The following is a 23812-nucleotide window of genomic DNA, read 5'->3' as shown; positions in this document are numbered from 1 at the left end:
ACATTTAGGATGTTTAGTCTGTCCTTACAACAACCCTCGATGACAATACATCTAGCAAGTTTACCAATATAAAACTAACCTTCTGATCTGTCATGCTGTATAGGGCATGAATCACAACACATGATAGTTTTAATTTTACAATTATTTTATTACTCAAAAATTGAATTCAAACTCTCAATTGTGAAAAGGTCTGCTACCTTGACTAGATATGTTGAGACCCATGCACACACTTAGTAGCACAATCACATCAATACAATGTTATACTACACCCCAATAACAGTTATTGTGTGGACACAAGCTCTCACTGTATACACACAGGTGTCTGTATACATTATGCAAAGCTGCTTTAATTTAACTAAAGCCAAATTTAACTTCTGAGAAATCAGATTTATTTACAATTTTATTAAATATATATACAAAACATGCATGCATTGTTTCTTGGACAAATCAAAATTGAGCACCAAATATCTGGGGCTCTTCAAGAAACATCATCATCCAGAATTGTCAAAAAAATACAATAAACCGTTCATTACCAATAGCATCAGGCTGCAGTTCAACAAATGTAACTGTGGGAAAATATTGTTGTAAAGGTGTTAAGGATGAATTTGTCCTTAAATTCTCTATTGTTTTCCATAAGCATTAAAAAAGATTGCAGAAATGTTTTTTGAAATGTAGCCATTCAATTCACAGTAATGACAAAGACCAAATTTGTCAACAGTTTCAGGTGGTCAGAAAAATGTAACTGAGAAGCTGAGTTTGTCTACATATCAATACATAACAACAACAGAGACCTAGCAGACAATGATCAGTGTTAAAAACAACCCATAATTTTGTTTTAGAACTGGAAAACATCAAATATATATAAGGTAAATAGCACATGAAATTATATTTATGTGATTGAGGAACATTTTTGTGTTTCATTTTATGATGCAAGCAATTTATGAAAACAGAAACTTTGATCGAGTTTCATATATCTTAATTAGAATCATATATTTTTTTTTATAATTTTTTATCTTGTATCAAGAAACTTCAGCAAATACTGCATAGAGAAGGATTTTTTCTAGGATATGGTTGTCTTCAAAATGCAAGAGCTCTTATCTCCATTTAAAAATCTCCTCTGTACTCTTGGAATGTCAACAAAGTCAATAGCATGTAGATGTTTAATTGATTTAAGATATTTTCTTACCAATTGTAAAGCCAATGCTTAATGACTATACAAAAAACTGGTTATCTTAACATTTATTTTACTCTGTGATTCCTTTTATGTTTATCAAAGAGATCACAGGTGAGAATTGTGCCACAAGTCTCCACACTGCCTGATTACGAAAATAAAGTTAATTTCTGATACATTATAATACTTAAAAGGTGTTGGAAAGGTTCAAGGATTTTCAGACTTATTTATAAACAATGACATATGACATCTTCCCTCTTCAATACAGCAAGATACAACAAAAGGGAATGTGTATCTATTTATTTTCATTTATCAACATCATAAGAGGTAAAACACTTTATACATGTATAACTTTATTCCATTACCAATAAATTAAGTCAAATAAACAATTTTGTATAAAACTATCAATTTAATTGTACCAGTGTGTAATTCTGAAAAACATGGAAATGGCGTGATAAATATTAAAGATTTCAAAATATCAATATCACTGCTAAATAACACTTAGAATTAGGTCAATGGCTTCATTGTTAGAAATGACAACCCGAAAACTGCTAACATTAGAGAGACCTAACTACTGAACAAGTAAACAGTATCACAGCAAATTATTCATTTAATGTTCTTTAAATATGAAAATGATCTGTACTTAGACATTAAGTATAAATCCCACTTTAAATGAAACTAGAGCATGATCTTGGCCTAAGGGCTGCCCAGTAAAACATCTTTAACATGTACCCCAGATCTCCACATTTTTCATTAAGGGTACCATGCGAAAATTGAACTGATAATTTGATTAGAAATAATAGACAAGTAAACCAAACCACATCTTTGCTAGCCAAGGCCACTTCCTTTCATGGCAATGCCATGAAACTAAGTGGCCTTGGCTAGTGAAGATGACCAAACCATGGACAATAGTGATTTATTTGAAGAGCTCTGGGTTAAAGCAGATTTTTACTGGAACAGCCCTGATCAAAGAACCATAACAGTTAAGCTAACTTTTCCTTCCAAAAAATAAAAAAAAACGGTTTTTTACTTGTATTTTGGCTTTAGTTCTTAAATAATATAAAAGTGAGGTAACAATGTGACCATTTCTAGTGATCTCATTTAATTCTTTTTCTTTGAAATCGATTGATAATGTTGTAATCTACCCTATTAAAACAACAATATACCAGTGCGTCTTAATATAAGTAATCCACATTTATTGTAGTTTCAGTAGCAATCCACGTTTACTGTAGTGCTGACTACCGCACTGAACACAATAAGGGAAGCTGATAGCATGTTGTCCACAGCAATTTGGGTTTAAGACACACATGACACAACCCCAACAGCAGAGATCTGTTTCTTAGCTTCCTGTGAAACACAAACCACCACTGATACAGAGCATCAAACAAGAGCTCGTGAGGCTCCGAGGGCTTCATGCAGCACAAACGATAGATGTGTGTGGGCTTATTACCACACATGGACTTATTGCCCAATAAATATGGCCATTTGTCACATGATGTATACAAATATACAAGTTGTATCAGATATGTATTCTCCAACAAGTTTTAAGATATATAATTCTAGAACTGACACACATAGAAAAGTGTCATAAACTTGGAAACAGTTCTTTAATGTAACATAAAGCCATGTAGTTTAATAAGATACATGTTTATCCAGAAAGCTTGTTCACACTCTGAATATCTGCATCATGGAGATCTTTGTCTGCAAATTCTGTGAAATTTGACGTTGTGATCCTGTAGTCATTATCGATGGACCAGAGAGATCAGAATCAGTTCTGTGTTTATAACCAGATATAAAACAATGAGAATTACTGCAATTATCTGGTAATAAAGCAGGTAATGGACCCATCCGCTTCAGTCAAACCTTGTTATCCATAACTCAACAACCTTGATTAATTCCAAGTACTCCGCTGGTCCTTGGAAAATTTCATGCTAAACATTCAAACTCTTTTAAACTGATTACTCCAATAACCCGTAGTTTCCTATGATTCCCTAAACTTCGAGATGATAAGGTTCAACTCTATGCTATATCAAAGTCTGTTTACAAAGCCAATCTCAACAATATTGAGATTAAAGGTTATGTGTTGGCTCTGTAGGTCCATTTAAAACAAATACTGCAATTGATTGGGTAAAGAAGTTCTCACAGAGTAGCTAAGGCTGGGACAAATGGAATTTTAGACCTGTGAAATTAAAGATCAATGAAGTACAGAGATAAAAGTCAATGGACAGTATGTATTTCTTGTGGTGATTTCCAACAGTTCTGCATTTATGAAGATATTTTTCATGAGTTACAGTAATTGGTATTTGAAACAGCCTATGAACACAGAATGGTGACATTCACAGGTATAAGGCAAATGTCAACGAACAGACTGAAAACAAATCTCTACACATGTACTCGTAAATTTTCAGATAGTTGAAAGTTTTCAATTACTGTATACCATGAGATATTCATCTTTCATGATGTAAGTCCAATGTGCCCTTTCCAGGGTAGAAAATTTCATAAAAGTCAATTAACTATAAAAACATTTCTTTCACCTAAATTCTTATTCATTACTTTTTATCTTCAAGGTAAGTTGTATTGTAACAAAAACATTCCGTTCTTTCACCTGATTGTTACTATTTATGTTCTTGTTGAGTCTATCCTTACAAACAACATTTAATGCTTCTACCCAGCCAACATTTTTTTAAAAATTTATTTCACTGATTAGAACCCTGTAATGTTTGCGAAAATGTATGCCTTTCATTAAAGATTGACTATAAATTCCTAATTCTTGAAGGAAATGGATTAAATATCACCATTAACAGCATTGTATTGTAGAGAATTTCTTTGCTACTTTTCTGTAGCTGAACTGTTCATTTATCACTTAAAAATGTAAGCTTACGTGTACCTATGTATCATACCAACTAGAATTATACCATAATAAATATCTGCACATCGATCGTACATTTTGTAAACCACTTACATCTTTGATTTATTTTTGTGTTAATATGCGAGAAGAGCCAATCACAAATTCAAATCCTTCCCAATTGTTTGTACAAAATAACTCTGGATAGCATTAAATGTTGATTTGGTTACCGACATCTGAGTCTTGAAGAGTCCTGATCTCTAGTAGCCCATCATTTGTGAATTTAAATTCAGTTTCAGGTCAGCATTCGCACAATAATGTATTTACGAATATGTGTGGAGTTTGCGAAAAACAAGTATTCTTGAAATTCTAAGGATTTACGGTAACTAATCCACAAATTTTTCTTATTCAAATTGATGTGTCATATTTCTACAATGCCAAGAAGAAAATATAGGTCTTTTATATAAAAAAATATGCAATTTTCCAATCTTCTAATTTCAAAATGAAGTTTGACAAAGATTTTATGGCAAAAGCTGTCAGCCATTTGAGAATATTGTTTTGAGAAATTCCAGAACAGCATTCTGATTGTCACCTAACCGTTAACTGTTTATATCTTGCATGGCTGTGACATCTGTAGACTGTTTAAGAGGGGTTACATGACATTCTGTAAGGGGCATTCTCCTCCGAGTCCTCTGTATCATACTCGCTGTTATCACTGGAGTTTGATGCCTGATCGCCAGCTGTACCATCCTGATCAGCCTAACAAAAAACATCGCATTCTGGACATCAGTTTTGTTCTTAAACTCCAAACAAATCACAATGTCAAATGACTTTTAATATTCTAACAGAGATTATTTTTTCATTTAAATGCCTCTTTAGGACCAGGACCTTTGATTTACAAGGCTCAACTAACCAAGGTAAAGGGATGCTTTTTTCAGCAGTGTAACATGTTGCAGCTTGTATTTACCAAGGAAACAACAAAAAATTGTTGTATTTCATGCATTAATTACCATTATGAATTTTCGTACAAACTAATGAGAAATCTGTTGCTTGAGTGTAACCCTAGCAAACCAGAGATTCTGAATATAGTTGTACAACTGAACAATTCTGAAATGAAACCATTCCTTATGATAATTATATTTCTGACAAGAAACTTAATCTTAATATTGAAGCTTGTCAGAAACTCAGAACAAAAAATATGTTGTCCTGTCATAGGTTTGAATTTCTACTTTTCTTGATTGTATGTTAAGGATTTACTTCTAACCAAGCAAGATGTGAAGGATGATGATGATTTGTGGGTGTTCAGGGTTCTCGATCTGCCAGATTTGGGGCCGAATTCCCAATGCAAAATAGTATCTTTTTTTCACAATTTAGACCCCAAGTTTTCCCAATTTTAAGGAAAACACTGCTATTTTTCCTAATTCTAAGGGCCCCTGCCCAAGTCCCAAAATGGGGTGTGAAAGCCCTGGAGTTGGTATACGATTGATATGACAGGTTGGTCTTTGTCCATGCCAGATGATATGCTTGATAATTTCTGCCTGTATATTTACAATCACTAGAGTTCGGATTTATTTTGATCTCACCTGATATGTCAGGTGTTTTTTCAGACGTACAACTACATCTCTAAGGTAACCAGAGGTGATGTATGATTTTATTTCAGTTTTAGGTATATACTATTGCATGACTTACTCGTCTCTGAGCTCGCCGAATGTGATGCATTATGTACCAGAGCATCTGTCCATCTATCATGTCTGGTTCATTCACCATCTCTTCCTCTCTCTCCTTACGGTTCTTCTTCATTGTCTAAAATTAAGATTCTTAATAGTAGGAAAACCATATTAAGAAAAAAATACTTCTTCATGCAAATACCTTTATACATCTTTCATGTGAAAGAAATAAAGACTTGACATCAGATTTTTCAAACATAATTTTGTGAAACATTTAAATGAAAATTCCATACATTCAAAATAATGAAATTCTCCATTTAAGTCGTTATACACATTATCAATCTAAACACTAGTAAAGACAAAGACCTTTTCAGCGTTTTACACACAAACTTCCTAGTATTTGTTTAAGAGTTTAACAATGGATTTCTACATTTTGTATACAACAATTAGGTGATAACCCTTCAAAATTTTGAAATTTTTAAACAGTTTATCATGTCAGAAATGATTTTCATGGACCAATCAGATGTTTTCTTAAATAAATAAGTCAAATAAATCAGAATTTCAATCATCAGATAAAACCCTCATCAAAGTTACATACTTTATTGACTGATCTGGTAATTAGCCCACACTAATACACCTGACTTTGTGATAGATGTGATGTGGATATGAAAGATTTACAATTAAATAACCACAGAGCTTTGTATAGCTGTGATCACCACTTCCTTACCTTCCTGAGCTCTTCAAGCTGTGTTGGTTCTTCGGCAGTTGGTGCCCAAACCTTGACATCATGGTCAAGTCCACTGGTGGCAAGAACTGGTGCAAATGGGTGGGGCTCAAGGACATTGATCTGAATAATGATGGTAAGAATCATTAATAATCCATTAAACTAGGGGCCTACTTATCACAGGGGTCAACAATGTTGATCCATTAATCTAGGGGCCTACCTCTCACAGGGTTGACAATGTTGATCCATTAAACTAGGGGCCTATTTATCAAAGGGTAGACAATGTTGATCAATTAAACTAGGGGCCTATCCATTAAACTAGGGGCCTACCTCTCACAGGGGTTGAAAATGTTGATGCATTAAACTAGGGCTTATCCCTCACAGGGGTTAACAATGTCGATCCATTAAACTAGGGGCCTACCTCTCAAGGGTTAACAATGTTGATACATTAAACTAGGGGCCTACCTCTCACAGGGGTTGAAAATGTTGATGCATTTAACTAGGTGTCTACCTCTCACGGGTTAACAATGTCGATACATTAAACTAGGGGCCTACCTCTCACAGGGGTTGAAAATGTCAATCCATTTAACTATGGGCCTACCTCTCACAGGGGTTGAAAATGTTGATCCATTAAACTAGGGGCCTACTTATCACAGGGTTGACAATGTCAATCCATTAAACTAGGGGCCTACCTTTCACAGGGGTTGAAAATGTTGATCCATTAAACTAGGGGCCTACCTCTCACAGGGGTTGAAAATGTTGATGCATTAAACTAGGGGCCTATCTCTCACAGGGGTTGACAATGTCAATTCATCAAACTAGGGGCCTATCTCTCACAGGGTTGACAATGTCAATCTATTAAACTAGGAGCCTACTTATCACAGGGTTAACAATGTTGATCCATTAAACTAGGGGCCTACCTCTCACAGGGTTAACAATGTTGATCCATTAAACTAGGAGCCTACTTATCGCAGGGTTGACAATGTTGATCCATTAAACTAGGGGCCTACCTCTCACAGGGTTAACAATGTTGATCCATTAAACTAGGAGCCTACTTATCACGGGGTTGACAATGTTGATCCATTAAACTAGGGGCCTACCTCTCACAGGGTTGACAATGTCAATCCATTAAACTAGGGGCCTACCTCTCACAGGGGTTGACAATGTTGATCCATTAAACTAGGTGCCTACCTCTCACGGGTTAACAATGTCGATCCATTAAACTAGGGGCCTACCTCTCACAGTCTTAACAAAGATGATCAATAAAACTATCAGCCTAATTAACACGGGGTTGACAATGTTGATCCATTAAACTAGGGGCCTACCTCTCACAGGGTTAACAATGTTGATCCATTAAACTAGGAGCCTACTTATCACGGGGTTGACAATGTTGATCCATTAAACTAGGGGCCTACCTCTCACAGGGTTGACAATGTCAATCCATTAAACTAGGGGCCTACCTCTCACAGGGTTAACAATGTTGATCCATTAAACTAGGGGCCTACCTCTCAGAGGGTTAACAATGTTGATCCATTAAACTAGGAGCCTACTTATCGCAGGGTTGACAATGTTGATCCATTAAACTAGGGGCCTACCTCTCACAGGGTTGACAATGTTGATCCATTAAACTAGGGGCCTACCTCTCACAGGGTTAACAATGTTGATCCATTAAACTAGGAGCCTACTTATCACAGGGTTAACAATGTTGATCCATTAAACTAGGAGCCTACTTATCACGGGGTTGACAATGTCAATCCATTAAACTAGGGGCCTACCTCTCACAGGGTTAACAATGTTGATCCATTAAACTAGGAGCCTACCCATCACAGGGGTTAACAATGTTGATGCATTAAACTAGGGGCCTATCCATCACAGGGTTGACAATGTTGATCCATTAAACTAGGAGCCTACTTATCACAGGGTTGCCAATGTTTTAAAGTGAATAAAGTTTGTTCTGTGGCTATGACATGAATTTTTCTATTTTTAACTTGATGATACCATTAAGAATTTTTCAAACTATCTACATAGATATTGTGGCACAGATTCTTTCACAATATTTTTTTCTTCAAACAATCATCCATTTCATGAAGCAGGCAATCTGGACATGGTATCTAATGTCAGGACTTACCACTCCACCATCATCACCCTCCATGAACTGGACAATTTGTTCGGACTCCTTGTCCCAGAGGAAGATATGGCCACAATCACTGCCACTGACGATAAACTCGCTTCGTGGCCCATAAAAGTTGATACCTTTCACTGCAATATTATCATTTATAAGAGAAACCAATTAATATCATCTGGGATGCAAGTGTGCCTCATGATAAAGAAATATTCACACAAATCAGGTAACTATAGCCAATAACTTCAAAACATATTCACACTAATCAGGTAACTATAGCCAATAACTTCAAAACATATTCACACTAATCAGGTAACTATAGCCAATAACTTCAAAACATATTCACACTAATCAGGCAACTATAGCCAATAACTTCAAAACATATTCACACTAATCAGGTAACTATAGCCAATAACTTCAAAACATATTCACACTAATCAGGTAACTATAACCAATAACTTCAAAACATATTCACACTAATCAGGTAACTATACCCAATAACTTCAAAACATATTCACACTAATCAGGTAACTATAGCCAATAACTTCAAAACATATTCACACTAATCAGGTAACTATAGCCAATAACTTCAAAACATATTCACACTAATCGGGTAACTATAGCCAATAACTTCAAAACATATTCACACTAATCGGGTAACTATAACCAATAACTTCAAAACATATTCACACTAATCAGGTAACTATAGCCAATAACTTTAAAACATATTCACACTAATCAGGTAACTATAACCAATAACTTCAAAACATATTCACACTAGTCAGGTAACTATAACCAATAACATCAAAACAATCAAATTCATTGATGATAATAACAATCAACCTCTATATGTAAATTATTTAGTGAAAGTCTATTAAAAAATATCCTAATTGAAGCATCTGCCTTTGAGTACTTCATCATTTTTTCCTTTATACTGTAAAGGATGTTGAATTTCAGGGTTTTATTTTTCGCTATTTGAGACCTTGAAAATAACAGACTATTTCATAATAAGAGGCCCAATGGGACGGCATTGCTCACCTGGTGTTCAATGTGTCAATCTCACAAATATCTTCACATATACAAAATTGGCATTCAAAGTTAACAAATTAACAATCTATTTCCTCTTGTATATTAACTCTGTGTCATCAGAATTGATAAGCTTTACATAGGGGTTCGGAGTGAAAAATGTTTACCTGTGGCATTGTTACGGTGCCCTTTGTACCTATGTATGTGTTCAGCACCGCTGGAATGGGAGTTATTAAACAGGTAGATATCCTCATCATTATAGGATCCTACAATTTCTGTCAACACAAACAAAATTTTGATTACTCAGATATCCTCATCAATATAAAATCCTAAAACATCTGTCAACACAAACAAAATTACAATACACAGATATTTTTAACATATATGATCTTACGATTCCTGTCAACTGGTACAAAATCACGGTACACTGATAACCTCCTCCTCATACGATCTTTGTTCAATTTAATCTTAAACACATAAATATCCCTAGAGTTACAACACAATTTTCAAATCCTACATATCAATGTCTATTGTGCAAATAACACTAACTCAACAGATGTTCCCCGTAAGGTCCTACCTGTTCTGTTTATAAACAGCACATGTTACATGGTAAACATTCTATCAATATTGTACAAATAACTCAACAGATGTTCCCCGTAAAGTCCTACCTGTTCTGTGTATAAACAGCACATGTTACATGGTAAACATTTTATCAATATTGTACAGGTAACACTGACTCAACAGATGTTCCCCGTATGGTCTTACCTGTTCTATGTATAAACAACACATGTTACATGGTAAAGATATTACCACTATTGTCCACGTAACAATAATTCAACAGATGTTCCCCAGAAGTTCCTACCTGTTCCATTGTAGTTGTATACAGCACATGTAACATTGGCTTTTACACTGCTGCTGACCTACAACACAGAAATTAGGAGATTAATATCATCATCACATTCAGGACATTAACATTTCCATTGTGTTCTTCCACTACCTTTTATTGTAACTCTGCTTAATTAATGATGTATATATCACTAATGAACACCACAGTCAAAATATTGGCATCATAATTACTACTACATAAATAACTGTTACTTAGGATTAAGAAAGTTAATTGGAAGTTGAGTGGAATATACATCTGCTCTATCATCAAATACACCTCATTCCTTTGAAATAAGTAAGTAAAGTTTGATAAGTTGTACACATACATCTAATTAATCAATGGGCCAGTCTGCAGGGCTCAATATAACCATATACATGGCAAACAATGTCCTTTATTTAGAGAGAAAAAAAACACAAAAAAAAACTGTCCATGAATTTCTATTAATAAAATTCATTTTGCTGAATTATCAGAATCACACATAATTTTTTTTTTAATTCCAATAATTATGACATCAACCATCTACAGATTCATTAGGCACATACAAAATGTATAGTTCTTGTAAAATTATAGGCAAGGAATTAGTCACAAATTTCATTCATCGATGGTGAATTGATGTATTTCTGAACTGTACCAGTATCAGTATTTTCGAACTAAAACATCAAAACTGAAAAATTTGAAGTAACACCCTATCATGTAGTTTATGTTACATGCTTCATGTCTCAACAAGTGGTCTATTAGGCCTGTATTGCCCATCTGGTCCGGTATGCTGAAATTTTCTAGAAAATATTTCCCTCTGTCCTAGGGAGGGTTATTTGGGCAGTGATGTCATATATATTGTTTTCACCAAAAAGAAATCCTTTCAACCAAGGATGCTTTAGACATTTGGACAAAATTTAATTATTCCTAAAAGCAGAAAGATTTTAAAGAATTTGCCAAATTCCCCTTTGGGGGCATAAATCAAACATCATATAAAAGTGGTTCTCCATCACCCTAGGATACTTCCAACCAAAACCCACTCGGTCGTTCATCACCAGTGGTAAAAGTTGACAGATGGATGGACGGTGTTCAACAGGTGATAGCATAAGCTCACCTGTCTTTCGGACCAAGTGAACTAAGAACATTAGATAATTTATGTGAGAGCTCACCAAATGATGAGGACAGAACTTCTTAAGTAGGCCATCATCTTCATTCTGAAGCATAAAACAGTGAGCTGACAGGAAAAACAAATTACAAGGTTACTAGTGAGTCACATCAAATTAATTACATTTTCTTTTTAAGATACAATGCTTGACAAATACATCCCTTAAATATAGACTGATTACAGTTCTGTCAAGAAATATGCAGAAGCAGCCACAAAACCCGTTTTTATAAACCCTACTGCTGTTACGCATTAATATCAGAAAGTCCTGAAGAAATGAAGTATCAAAATACATTACGCATTAATATCCTGAAGAAATGAAGTATCAAAATACAATACGCATTAATATCCTGAAGAAATGAAGTATCAAAATACATTACGCATTAATATCCTAAAGAAATGAAGTATCAAAATACAATGTCTACCCGACGACAAGGATCATGAACTTTGGCTTCCAGCACATCGATTAATCTTTAAAATCTGTGATATACAGAAACCAATCTGTTGTTACAAAATGGCTACTTACACTATTGATTTTTCTCTTGTCGTAGATTCTGTAACAAACACAAACTACAGTTTATCATCAACATCAGAAGTAGTCATAAATCAACACAACAACACTTTATTACAACAGGTGACTGTCTTCGACTGATGGCGTAATCAATCTGGCCAACACAGACCTACACAGAATTCAAGTTTGCAAGGATGGTTTTGGGTGGACTTGGTATGTGTGGGTACATAATTATGTGATTTAGAAGTCAAGACCTAAACATATCTCTACTTATTCAGCTGGGATGGTGTGGGGAGGACTTAGTGGATGTTGGGACATAATTACTTGATTTAGAGGTCAAGACCTTCAAAGAACTCTACTAAGTTAGCTGGGATGGTGTTGGGAGGACTTAGTGGGTGTGGGTACAAAGTAACCTGACCTTGAGGTCAAGAACTACAAAAAACTCTACTAATTTAGCTGGGATGGTGTTGGGGGGACTTACTGGGTGTGGGTAGCTGGGATGGTGTTGGGGGGACTTACTGGGTGTGGGTAGATGGGATGGTGTTGGGGGGACTTACTGGGTGTGGGTAGCTGGGATGGCGTTGGGAGGACTTACTGGGTGTGGGTACACAGTTACCTGATGAAGTGATCGCGACCTCCTACACAGAACTCCATGGAGTTTGCTGGATTGGAGTGGATTGAGTAGAGAGGCACTTTTTTCTCCCCTTCCTTTGTGAGGACTAGCCTAAAAAAATGTCAAACAGTTGTTTTCTTATGACTCACCCAACTATTCTCAAATTCATAATAAACATGGATAAGTCAAAGTTGACAGGACCGAATGAAATATTTGACTTATTTGATGGTTTGACTTAGCCATGTTGCTATGAACGGAGACATTTTGCATTAAAGGTTGACCCTATTTTCATTAGTTGTTTACCAGATCTGCGTCTCATAGCATGGTCTGACAGTAATGAATGAGTAACAACTAAATAAACGTATTTTGTAATTTTATACAACTAACAATATCTTTTATCTAAACAAACAGTTATAAGTACTAATATAAAACAAAAAATGTATTGTGAAACACTTGTCATTGATATTGCAGCACACACGTGTATACACATCCATCTCATACACATAACTTAGTGACATTGATACCTAAAGTAATACAAATACTGTACTCACATTTTTATCCTTAAAAGTAACAAGTTCCGCCAACAATATTTTAAAATGAAAGCTCAATAGATATGTACTCATGAACGCTCTACATTGATATAACACCTACAGCACTAAGCTGGGTTATGAAAAGGTGAAGGCTGCATTAACGTCACTGAAGTGTACTTTACACATACAGAACCCTCATGAGGTAATCATTAGACGGAATAAAATTAAACTTGCACATTGTATATGTATATGTATATCCAGTAAATGCCTTTCAAATAAAAAAACAAACGTGTCTTTGACAAACCAATATGTTTATTAATCTACCGCGCCAGTAGCTTGTTTTTTGTTTTTGTTTACGGCAGCGATGTGAATCTAGAAAATTTTAACCTGAGACAAGGTGATGCCTGAATGTTTGACACAAAAAATGAGATTTTGGTAGAATTAAGGCTGGGCCACAAAATATATTTGAAACAAATGCAGTATTAGACTCAACATGGTTCAAATCATTCATGTTTAATTTACTAAAATAAAGAAGAGAAAAAATCAGGATCAAACAAAACATTCAACTCATCCAATGTATTTGATTCAAGTGTACATGACACACATGAGTTTTACTGTAATTCTTAATGAAAGTACAGACTACATTCCTACATGTGGAACTGTTACTTGGTACAAATATAAGCCCCTTCTGTTGATATTTGAACCCAGTAATCTGTTACTGTCTGTTACATTACACTTGGTACAAATATAAGCCCCTTATGTTGATATTTGAACCCAGTAATCTGTTACTGTCTGTTACATTACATTTGGTACAAATATAAGCCCCTTCTGTTGATATTTGAACCCAGTAATCTGTTACTGTCTGTTACATTACACTTGGTACAAATATAAGCCCCTTATGTTGATATTTGAACCCAGTAATCTGTTACTGTCTGTTACATTACACTTGGTACAAATATAAGCCCCTTATGTTGATATTTGAACCCAGTAATCTGTTACTGTCTGTTACATTACACTTGGTACAAATATAAGCCCCTTATGTTGATATTTGAACCCAGTAATCTGTTACTGTCTGTTACATTACACTTGGTACAAATATAAGCCCCTTATGTTGATATTTGAACCCAGTAATCTGTAACTGTCTGTTACATTACACTTGGTACAAATATAAGCCCCTTATGTTGATATTTGAACCCAGTAATCTGTTACTGTCTGTTACATTACACTTGGTACAAATATAAGCCCCTTATGTTGATATTTGAACCCAGTAATCTGTTACTGTCTGTTACATTACACTTGGTACAAATATAAGCCTCCTCTGTTGATATTGGAACCCAGTAATCTGTTACTGTCTGTTACATTACACTAGGAAAAAACATAAGCCCTTTCTGTTGATATTGGAACCCTGTAATCTGCTACTGGATACAAACTTAAGCTACTTCCTTTGATATGCGGAATCTACTACTGTGTACAATGGTTGAGAAATATTGCTTCTGAATCAGTACCTTAACAAATCTACTTGACACAATATTCCATACAGAATATCTACAAACAATGACATAACTAAAACAAATTTTGTTGAAAATATCTGAAAAGCAAAAGTGCACAACTTTACATCATAAGGATGAAGTATACAAAGTTTGCTTGTCACTTTTTTTAAGATACATGTGACAGTATTCTGGACAGATGGTGATTCTGATAAACATATATTACAATATACAATATCCTTTTTAATTTTAAGACACTTAACATCACTCATTTACACCTACTTGTTAGACTTGTCCTCTCTCAGGTCTATTTCATACACAATTGCATCCTCACCACAACTCAGGAAAACGTGGGGAGAGTCGAGCTCCAGCGCAAGCTACATTGAAATGAAAATCAACAATCAAATACCAGAATTACTTCCCTTATTTCAAATGTCATGACCAGAAACAACCAAATTATCTCCCCTTACATCAAACGTAATGACAAAGGCTATTTACAGTATGCCTCAAGTGTTGTGGTACTCAAACGTCCTGTGGGTGTCGAGTGACACCTGGGTGTAGGTGATAAAATATGGCCAGTGTTTCAACCTGGGTGTATGGAATTATAAATATATGACAGGTGTGAAAATTCACAGCTGGACATCGTATTGATGACGAGTCATTATGTACTGGATACATTCTAGGTAATACATGTTAGCAGGATATTGTGTTGCACGAGCAGTCAGTTACACTTCTGACGAAAGCTTGTTTATATTTAAGATGTAGCTGATCAAAAATCAGTGTTTATCAGCTAATCATTCATTAAATGTGAAAAATAGTGTTACACTTGAGTTGTTGTAGCTAATAAGAAACACAATTAGTCATCGTAAATGGCATAACTGAAACTACTGCATTGTAACTACGGCAACGAAAGCTCTGAAGAAAGTATACAGTTTTGAAACAAAAGCATGGCATTGTCAAACTTTTGATGTGCATTAGATTGAAAATCACACAATAATTAAAGCAAAGTCCCCAAGTAAGAGTACAGACTGAATGTTTTTAAACAGTGGTCATTCAATTTTACTGCTACATACACCACTAATATTGATATATTTACATGCTTATATATATGGTATTTACTGCAGGATCAGGAATTTAATGCGCAGTACAGGATAATGATCGTTGCGGCATCTGATAGGAATGTTAACATGCTCACAAGTAACTGTTTCAGCACAAGTCACTGCACCGCACATCCAATCCCAGAATGCCATGTTCGAGAAAACATTTTGATTTTTTTTCTTTTCACTGAACTGTCAGCAGTTACAATCATCATAGGGTAGCAGTACAGTTTCTTGGTATAGCCATGGATGGTATTTTTGTTCATTAGATTAGATTGCAGATGTTTATAACACTTGACACATATGTACATATCAGCTGATCAGAATGCAATGTGATAAAGAGACAACCAGCTTGTCTCCTACATCAAATGTATCCAGATTGTCTCCTTCACTATCAAATGCTTTTGCTAACCAATATTCAAAATCATAGAGCATTCAGCAGACTGTGTTTAATTTGCAAGCAAGATATCAAATGAACTATTTTAACTATCAAATTTTAACAGAAAATGCTACTGATAAATATTTGTATAAGATATCTTGCCTTGTGAGCTCCACCTTTGTGCTGTGCTAGTTTCTTTGTCTGTTTGCACACACCAGTAAGTGACAGCTCGGCGAGTCTGACTTGTCCGTCTCTGGCACAACTCACAACATGACAGTCACCACTAAATGGCATAAACTTGGCCTACAGAAAAACAATATATATTAAATGTTTTCAATCAAATATATAAAACATATGAAAAACTACCTTCAGGACTTCATTGTCCAAACACCAATAAATCTGACAAAGTGACAAATCACAGTCCTTTAGTAAACAAGCTCAAAATTGGTTTCACTCAGAATTGTGGGGATCAGATTTCATCAAAAAGTTTGTACTGGTTTGACGGTGTCATTTTTATCGTTCCTAAAGATGCACACAACAAAGGTAAATATTTTCATGCTTTGTGTAAACCTATTCAATGTACAGGTAAGTCACTGCTACATGATAGTGACACTAATTAAGAAGCCAACCAATAATTGGAGAATTAAACTGGTAAATAATCGCCAGAGACCAGGCCCCACTTGTATAAAACATCTCAACTTGAGATTTCCTCAAGTCGAGATTTTCCTCAGCTGATATCTCCTCAAAAACGGCTTGTATAAAATTTTCTCAAGGAATAGGAGGAAGTCATCGGCTAGGATGTCCTGAAATTCCTTGAGGAATTTTCATACAAGATATTTTCAAGGAGATATCAGCTGCGGAAAATCTCGACTTGAGGAAATCTCAAGTTGAGATGTTTTATACAAGTGGGGCCAGGAGTTGTGTGTACGATGGACCGATACGCCATAATTAGCCATGTGTTATGCACAAGTGACTTTCTACTCTGTGTATGTATTGACTGATTTTATCATAAGATGTGCCAATGTCTTGATAAAAATTAATTTCAGGACAATGAATGACTTTTCCCTTGCTTTTACAATTGAAGGGACTGAAAAATCACTTTGACTCAATGAAATTCGAGACATCTGAACTAAAATTACAAAGATATAGAAGGGAAGAAATCGGGACTTGAAAATTATTTTGACCAAAATGGAATTTCCACTCATGCGAGTTTTAGATGACAAGTTTCAACTGTATACGTTATATGTACAGTTCCATTAAGAAAAGAAGTAGACAATGCCTCTTAACAGGAATTAGAAAAAGGCGAACGTGGCTTAACACCAAGAATTTGGCTTATTGCTGGACTAACACTTTATAGTGATACTTAAATGATGATTTTAAACAATCATGATCATAAAAGAGTAAAAACTATAGTACATTGTTAAGTCTTCATAGACAATATAAATTATAAGTATACAAGTATGTTTTTATATTTGTACAAATATAATTACCTGAAAGACATTGCTACGGTGACCACTGTCATAAACAAGAGCAGGGCGATTTCTTATCCAATTCCACAGAACAATGTTTAAATCATCAGATCCACTGGCAAGTAGTGTTCCTACAAATCATTTCAGTCATTATCTAAAATACTGATTTCATTTCAGATCAACAGTGATCGAAAAACTGCAGCGATTACATGACTTGAAATATCAAATGAAATGTGAACAGTATAAAAACAATCTACCAATTACATGTATTTTTTTCAACAACCACACTTTCAGACTGAGAAATTAGATTTGAATGACCCTTCTTAAGATATCTATGATTCATAACATTACAGCATTAAATTTAACCCTTTCGGCGCTGTAGGCGACTAAAGTTGACATGCAGGCAGGCTGCTGTAGGCAACTAGTCGACATGCAGACAGGCCGCCGTAGGTGACTAAAGTCGACATGCAGACAGGCCGCTGTAGGTGACTAAGTCGACATGCAGACAGGCCGCCGTAGGCAACTTTGGTTGACAATTTTTATATCTCTATCATTAGCCAAGATATGCTGGTTTCAGTAATGCTGCCATTGTTTTCGGATATTTCCGGAAAATGTTTGGCGCTGAGCTGTACATTGTAAGAGATAATTGGCGCTTAGAGATAATTGGCACTTAGCTGTACATTGTAAGAGATAATTGGCGCTGAGCTGTACATTGTAAGAGATAATTGGCACCGAAAGGGTTAATTTCAATATGAAGCATACTTCAATATAGATAATGTTAAGTTTTTAGAAGTTTTTCAAAACTACGAAAAAATAACAAGATGTTAACAGGGATTACAATCACTTTCTCCTTCTGCACCCTTAGAACCATTCTCGATTCTCTAGGAGTAACGATTATTTACCCTCTCTACACTCCTGAAACATGTCATGGCCAATTTTAAAATACAAGCGAAGTAATTTGATTGGTCTAGCAAGAGCGGATTTTCAGGGGAAACAAAAGGCCCATGGGTCTTAACAGCCACCCAAGGTCTTCAGGCCTAGGTCTTTTGACAGTTTTAGAACCTTCCCATTGGGTCCCAGCATTGGGGCAGATGGAACAGAACTGATATATGCATACTTACAAAGTTTTTATTGCTTCTAAGTTTGAAGGCTTAATTTTCAATTACTGGTAAATGGAACTGATTACACTGTCCATTGTTGTAGTTAATTATATTTGACCCATGACCTTGAATGAAGGTCAAAGTCATTCATATAAACAACTTTGGTAGTGATTACACTGTCTGTTGTTGTAGTTAATTATATTTGACCCAAGACCTTGTGTGAAGGTCAAAGTCATTCATATAAACAACTTTGGTAGCGATTACACTGTCTGTTGTTGTAGTTAATTATATCTGACCCATGACCTTGAATGAAGGACAAAGTCATTCATATAAACAACTTTGGTAGTGATTACACTGTCCGTTGTTGTAGTTAATTATATTTGACCCAAGACCTTGAATGAAGGTCAAAGTCATTCATATAAACAACTTTGGTAGTGATTCATCCCAGCCCTTGACCTTGGGTCATTTGGTTATTGAGAATATGTTGTTAAATGAGTCAAAACACATTTGACCCCTTGTAATCTTGAGAGTAGGTCAAGGTCATTCATTTTAACAAACTCTTAGTATCCATTTATTTCAGCATGCTACTGGCCCAATATCATGACCCTGGTCCACTTAGGTTTTGTGACCTTGAAGGTCGGTCAAGGTCATTCAATTAAACAACATCCAAACATACTACTGATCTAATGCCCTAATCTTTAGCCTTTTGGTTATTGGGAAGAAGTTGAAAATGTAAATTGTTTATGATGCAAGACAGACGATGCCCGACAAAAGGCAATTGCAAGAAAAAAAAAACCTGAACTAGGTCAGCTAAAAACCCACTGGATTTTTTTTCTCTTACCTATTCTGTTAAAGTGGAGAGCATTTACACAGCCTTCATGGTATTCCATTTTGTATTGGAGATTAAACCTCTGTACCATCTGTAGACTGCCTTGAACTTTCTCTCTAAAGCTGGCAGGGGGCACACGGCTATTGAATCCATACTCTCTATCGCGACAGTCAAATAGTGCCCGCCAAATTTGCTTTGGTTTTTTACTCATGTCTACCATTTCATCTTCATCTGAGTCAGTGTCTGATTTCGCAGGCTTATCATTAGAAGATTTTGCCTTTTTTACACTTGAGTGTTCATCATCATCATCGTCATCATCATCTTCATCATCATCTTCTTCATCTGAATTACCCTCATCAGAATCATCATTAGTTTTCACATTCTCTTGATTTGATGGAGATCCTGATGAATGATCATCATTGTCACTGTCTGTGTCATCGCTATCCAAGAGAAAGTGTCTTCGACGTTTGTCACGGAGCCTGCGTCGTATTGATTCACGCAACTTTCTAACTCTACTTGACTGTCCTGAATCATCTATACTGTCATCACTGTCCTTTTCATCATTTTCAGAACACGACACTGAAGTGCTGGAGACTTTTACTGCACTTGCTTGATTATTTTCGTCAGTGTCCATGTTTTCAATTTCTGTAGTAAAAGTCTCGGCTCCACCTTTTGACAGTTTCTGTTGTGTACACTCTTTTGATATAGATGCCTCACTGACTGAATTAGTCCTTGAACCTGCTCCGCTATCACTCAGTGACTCATTGTTGTCTGACAGAATGGAACTGTCTTTACCACTAGTGGGAGATCGACTGATATCAATACCACTGTCATCCTTTTTCATAAATCCCAGACTAAGATGATTATCTCTGTTGCCCTCAAGCTCATTCTCCTCTACCGTTCCCTCATCCTCCCTTTCCCTACCTTCACACTGGGAAGTGTCTGCATCAACACTATCTATCACAATAGACCCCAGCTTCACTGGGGAAGCAAGGTCACAGTCAATGCCAGATTCGCTGTGAGAGTGGTCTCCCCTGGCAGGGGAGCTACCATTTTCTTTCGGAATCAGTTTGTCATTGGTGTTGTCAGTATCATCACTTCCCACTTCAGCCATCTTTAAACTGAAGTCTGCCAAAACAGTGTCTCCAGCACTGTCATACCTAATAAAATAAAAGATAATCTATAAAGTTAAAGAGTAACGATAAAATAACTTAACAAAATTTTATCAGCCAAAGAACCATTCCAACATTTTACAAAAGAAATGTCAGAAAAAAGAATTTTTGACATTAATGATAGCAAGAATTTAATGACGTTTTAAGCCCTTGGGGGGTTGGGGTTGGGGGGAGGGGGGTGGTCACACAATGTCAATATATGCATAGCATCGCACATGTCATCATATACTTTTTATGATTATTACCAAGTTATTTTTGATGAAAAATAAACTAGTTTATTCTCCAAATATCTTTTTTCATTATAAAACCTATAGTTAACTTAACCCCCTCCACAGAGGCAAATGTGAGATGTGAGACCCTAGGGTTGTGAAATTCATAGGGTCTCGTAAAATTTACAATTTTTGTAAAGCTCATTTTGACATTTCCTGCATCAAAGAGCATGTGATTCTACCATATCAGGGTGTTAAGAAGAATTTTGAAATTTGAGCCAAGTTAGGGTCAGCCAGGATCAGTATGTGCATACCATATGTTGTCATCCTTTGCCAATAATTCTAATCAAGTTTGAAATATTCCCCCATGGAAATTAAACAAATTATACTCAAAAACCTTTATATATAAACTAGAGTAAACTTTACTCCCTGTCCTGCGGGAAATGCAAGACCATGTGGTTGTTACTAATTTAGTCCAACTTAAGCCTGGAAGGTTTCTGCAAAATTTCATTGAAACTGGTTCAGGGGTTTTTGAGAAGTCAAAAATGTTAAAAGGATAAAAGGTGATCTCATTAGCTCACCATGAGACTTCGTCTCAGGTGACCCGAAATGTGAATAATTTAGTTATCTTGTTTTGTTGTAAAAGTCACATCACCTCCATTGTTTAATTATAGTATGGCTAAGAAGAGAATACAAGTAAGTGAATCCACACCTATGATATATGTACTTACTGCTCCCAATGCCACACACAGTAGTAAATCCAGAACAGTAAGTGATCATATTTTGAAAATTTTCATTTTAAATTCAATTGGCTAAATAAATGTTGGGCCATATTCAAAAGATGACATCTTTTTTTACTGCAACTGTTTTAAAGAACCTCAAATTTTCCTATTTCAAATTATCCAACATTTCAGTCACACATTTATTAAAATGAAAACAGAATTTATCACTCAAATGTAGGACCATTATATATATGGAAGTGTTCCCAACCTGATCAAGGTATATTCACTTTGTTTTATATAAATTGCATTTCTTTCAAATTTTGATTCTGATAGTGAAGCAAACAGGTTGGGCACAACCTGTCATATGGGTACTAGTCTTGCATTTGAGGGATAGTTACCGCTTTGAGTAATCAGTTACTCAAACTGAGGGTCATTCGAAATAGAAACTTAACACATAAAGTTCTTTTAAACATTTGCAACAATAAGCAATGCGACACACAAAAAGTTGTCTTACTTTTGTAAAATTCACAACATGTCCACCTTTGACATTTGCACTAGATGCTGCCACTGGCTATACACTGTAGTCAATGGAAAACAGTTCAAAGTCAGGGGTAACACAAAGTTATATAACAGAAATAAACATTTTTTTATATCACTATATACACCGTCACAATGGCTATAGGGTCGTGTTAGAAAGATGACATCTTTTTTTGTTGCAAATCTTTAAACATATTTTACAGTTTCAACTTGAGATAAATCCTGTATTCAAGTAACTGATTTCAGGGCTCTCACTCCCCATTTTGGGACTGGGGCCCTTAGAATTGGGAAAAATAGCAGCGTTTTCCTTAGAATTGGGAAAACTTGGGGTCTAAATTGGACTACTATTTTGCATTGGGAATGGGGCCCAATATCGGTCCCAAATCTGGCAGATCAAGAGCCCTGGATTTCTCAATCGGTAATTATTATCCCTTAAAATACAGGACTATTATACCCATATGAGGGACTGTGTCCAACCTGATAAATTGAATATATATTTATATATATATATATAACCCAACATTGTTTCATGTCCGCTATATATTTCGTGCAGCCATTTTGTTGAACTGTAATACATTAACTGTCTACCTATATGACCTAGAATTTGGTTGATTTTGGTTACTGTGGTTAAATCCATTTATCAAAATTATATACATTATTTATTTCAGTGGTAAATTTGGATACTTAATTCACATTTTTACATGGAAGACATCCTCCCAGATCATCAATACATCCTTAAATGAATGCCAGTTTATTGTTGTCTATCATGTGAATAAAAATTTGTCAAGAATATGAAAAGGCCATGCTTCCTTGCATCCTGGTGTTTCACTGATCACTTAATTGAATAAATTTCATAGAATGTATATTTTTCAGTACAAATCATGTTTTTGTTTGACAAAGCACTGCTACTGAGATACGATTAGTAAAGGGTCCGAAACTAATGCACCAATGATATTTATTTTGATCTGCTGATAACTCGCTTTTACACGATTTATCCGATTTGTTATTTTCATGATAAAAGACCGATATTATTGCTCCAAATTTTATTCTGTTTCTTTATTACCTAAGATTTTGTCCCGAGAAGCACGTAAACACAAAACAATGTGTTGAACCTATATATATAGCTATTTATTTTCGTCAGTCTAGTCTTTCGCTGACATTTTTTTCTTCGGAAATTGGTATTCGACCTCATTTAAGACACGGAAAATATGTAGATGTAGCTGATGTCTATTTATCTTCAACGTGTCAGACAGTCTTTTGGAGTAATGGCGTGCTGTAAAACACGACATACTAACGAAAACATGATAATTATACGTACAATCCTTTCTTCAAATGTCCATGTCGTCAGCTCGAAACTGGCTACTTCTTGTTTTCCTTTTTGCGTTTTCTCCGATGTAAATGAAAATCGCAAAGATGATTGGTTGATAATACCACTAATTGTAATTTTTAAAACATGTAACATTTTAAAAAATATTTTTGCATTCAACCGAAAAGGTCTTAATATTTTGATGATATTTGCTCTACTCTTTTTTAAAAATGTAATTTATTTCATTTCCAAAATTTTGACAGACGGCATTA

The 23812-nt window shown here is 35.3% G+C and overlaps 1 protein-coding gene across 2 annotated transcripts; it reads right to left on the bottom strand.

Annotated features, from left to right (window-relative positions):
- Positions 1–127: 127 nt before the first annotated feature.
- LOC132565605 (DDB1- and CUL4-associated factor 8-like) lies at positions 128–23616 on the bottom strand. Of its 2 annotated transcripts, none has more exons than XM_060230252.1 (14): positions 23553–23616; positions 19607–20754; positions 17687–17796; positions 16359–16499; positions 15003–15097; positions 12707–12814; positions 12106–12133; positions 11587–11631; positions 10418–10475; positions 9723–9830; positions 8536–8666; positions 6411–6530; positions 5706–5819; positions 128–4775 (listed from the first exon to the last, which is right to left on the bottom strand). In XM_060230252.1, exons 2-14 carry the CDS (start codon positions 20706–20708, stop codon positions 4659–4661), a joined length of 2277 nt encoding a protein of 758 aa, XP_060086235.1. In that variant the 5' UTR covers positions 20709–20754; positions 23553–23616; the 3' UTR covers positions 128–4658. The 2 variants fall into 2 exon arrangements, with proteins under 2 accessions (XP_060086235.1, XP_060086234.1); XM_060230251.1 differs by lacking the exon at positions 23553–23616 and adding an exon at positions 22212–22241.
- Between the last annotated feature and the right edge of the window lie 196 nt (positions 23617–23812).

The sequence above is a fragment of the Ylistrum balloti genome, unplaced genomic scaffold, assembly GCF_031769215.1.
Source record: "Ylistrum balloti isolate Yb309-2 unplaced genomic scaffold, AGI_CSIRO_Ybal_v1 Utg369726, whole genome shotgun sequence".
In the NCBI taxonomy this organism is placed as follows: Eukaryota; Metazoa; Mollusca; class Bivalvia; order Pectinida; family Pectinidae; genus Ylistrum; species Ylistrum balloti.
This window is presented reverse-complemented; position numbering and strand designations above follow the sequence as displayed.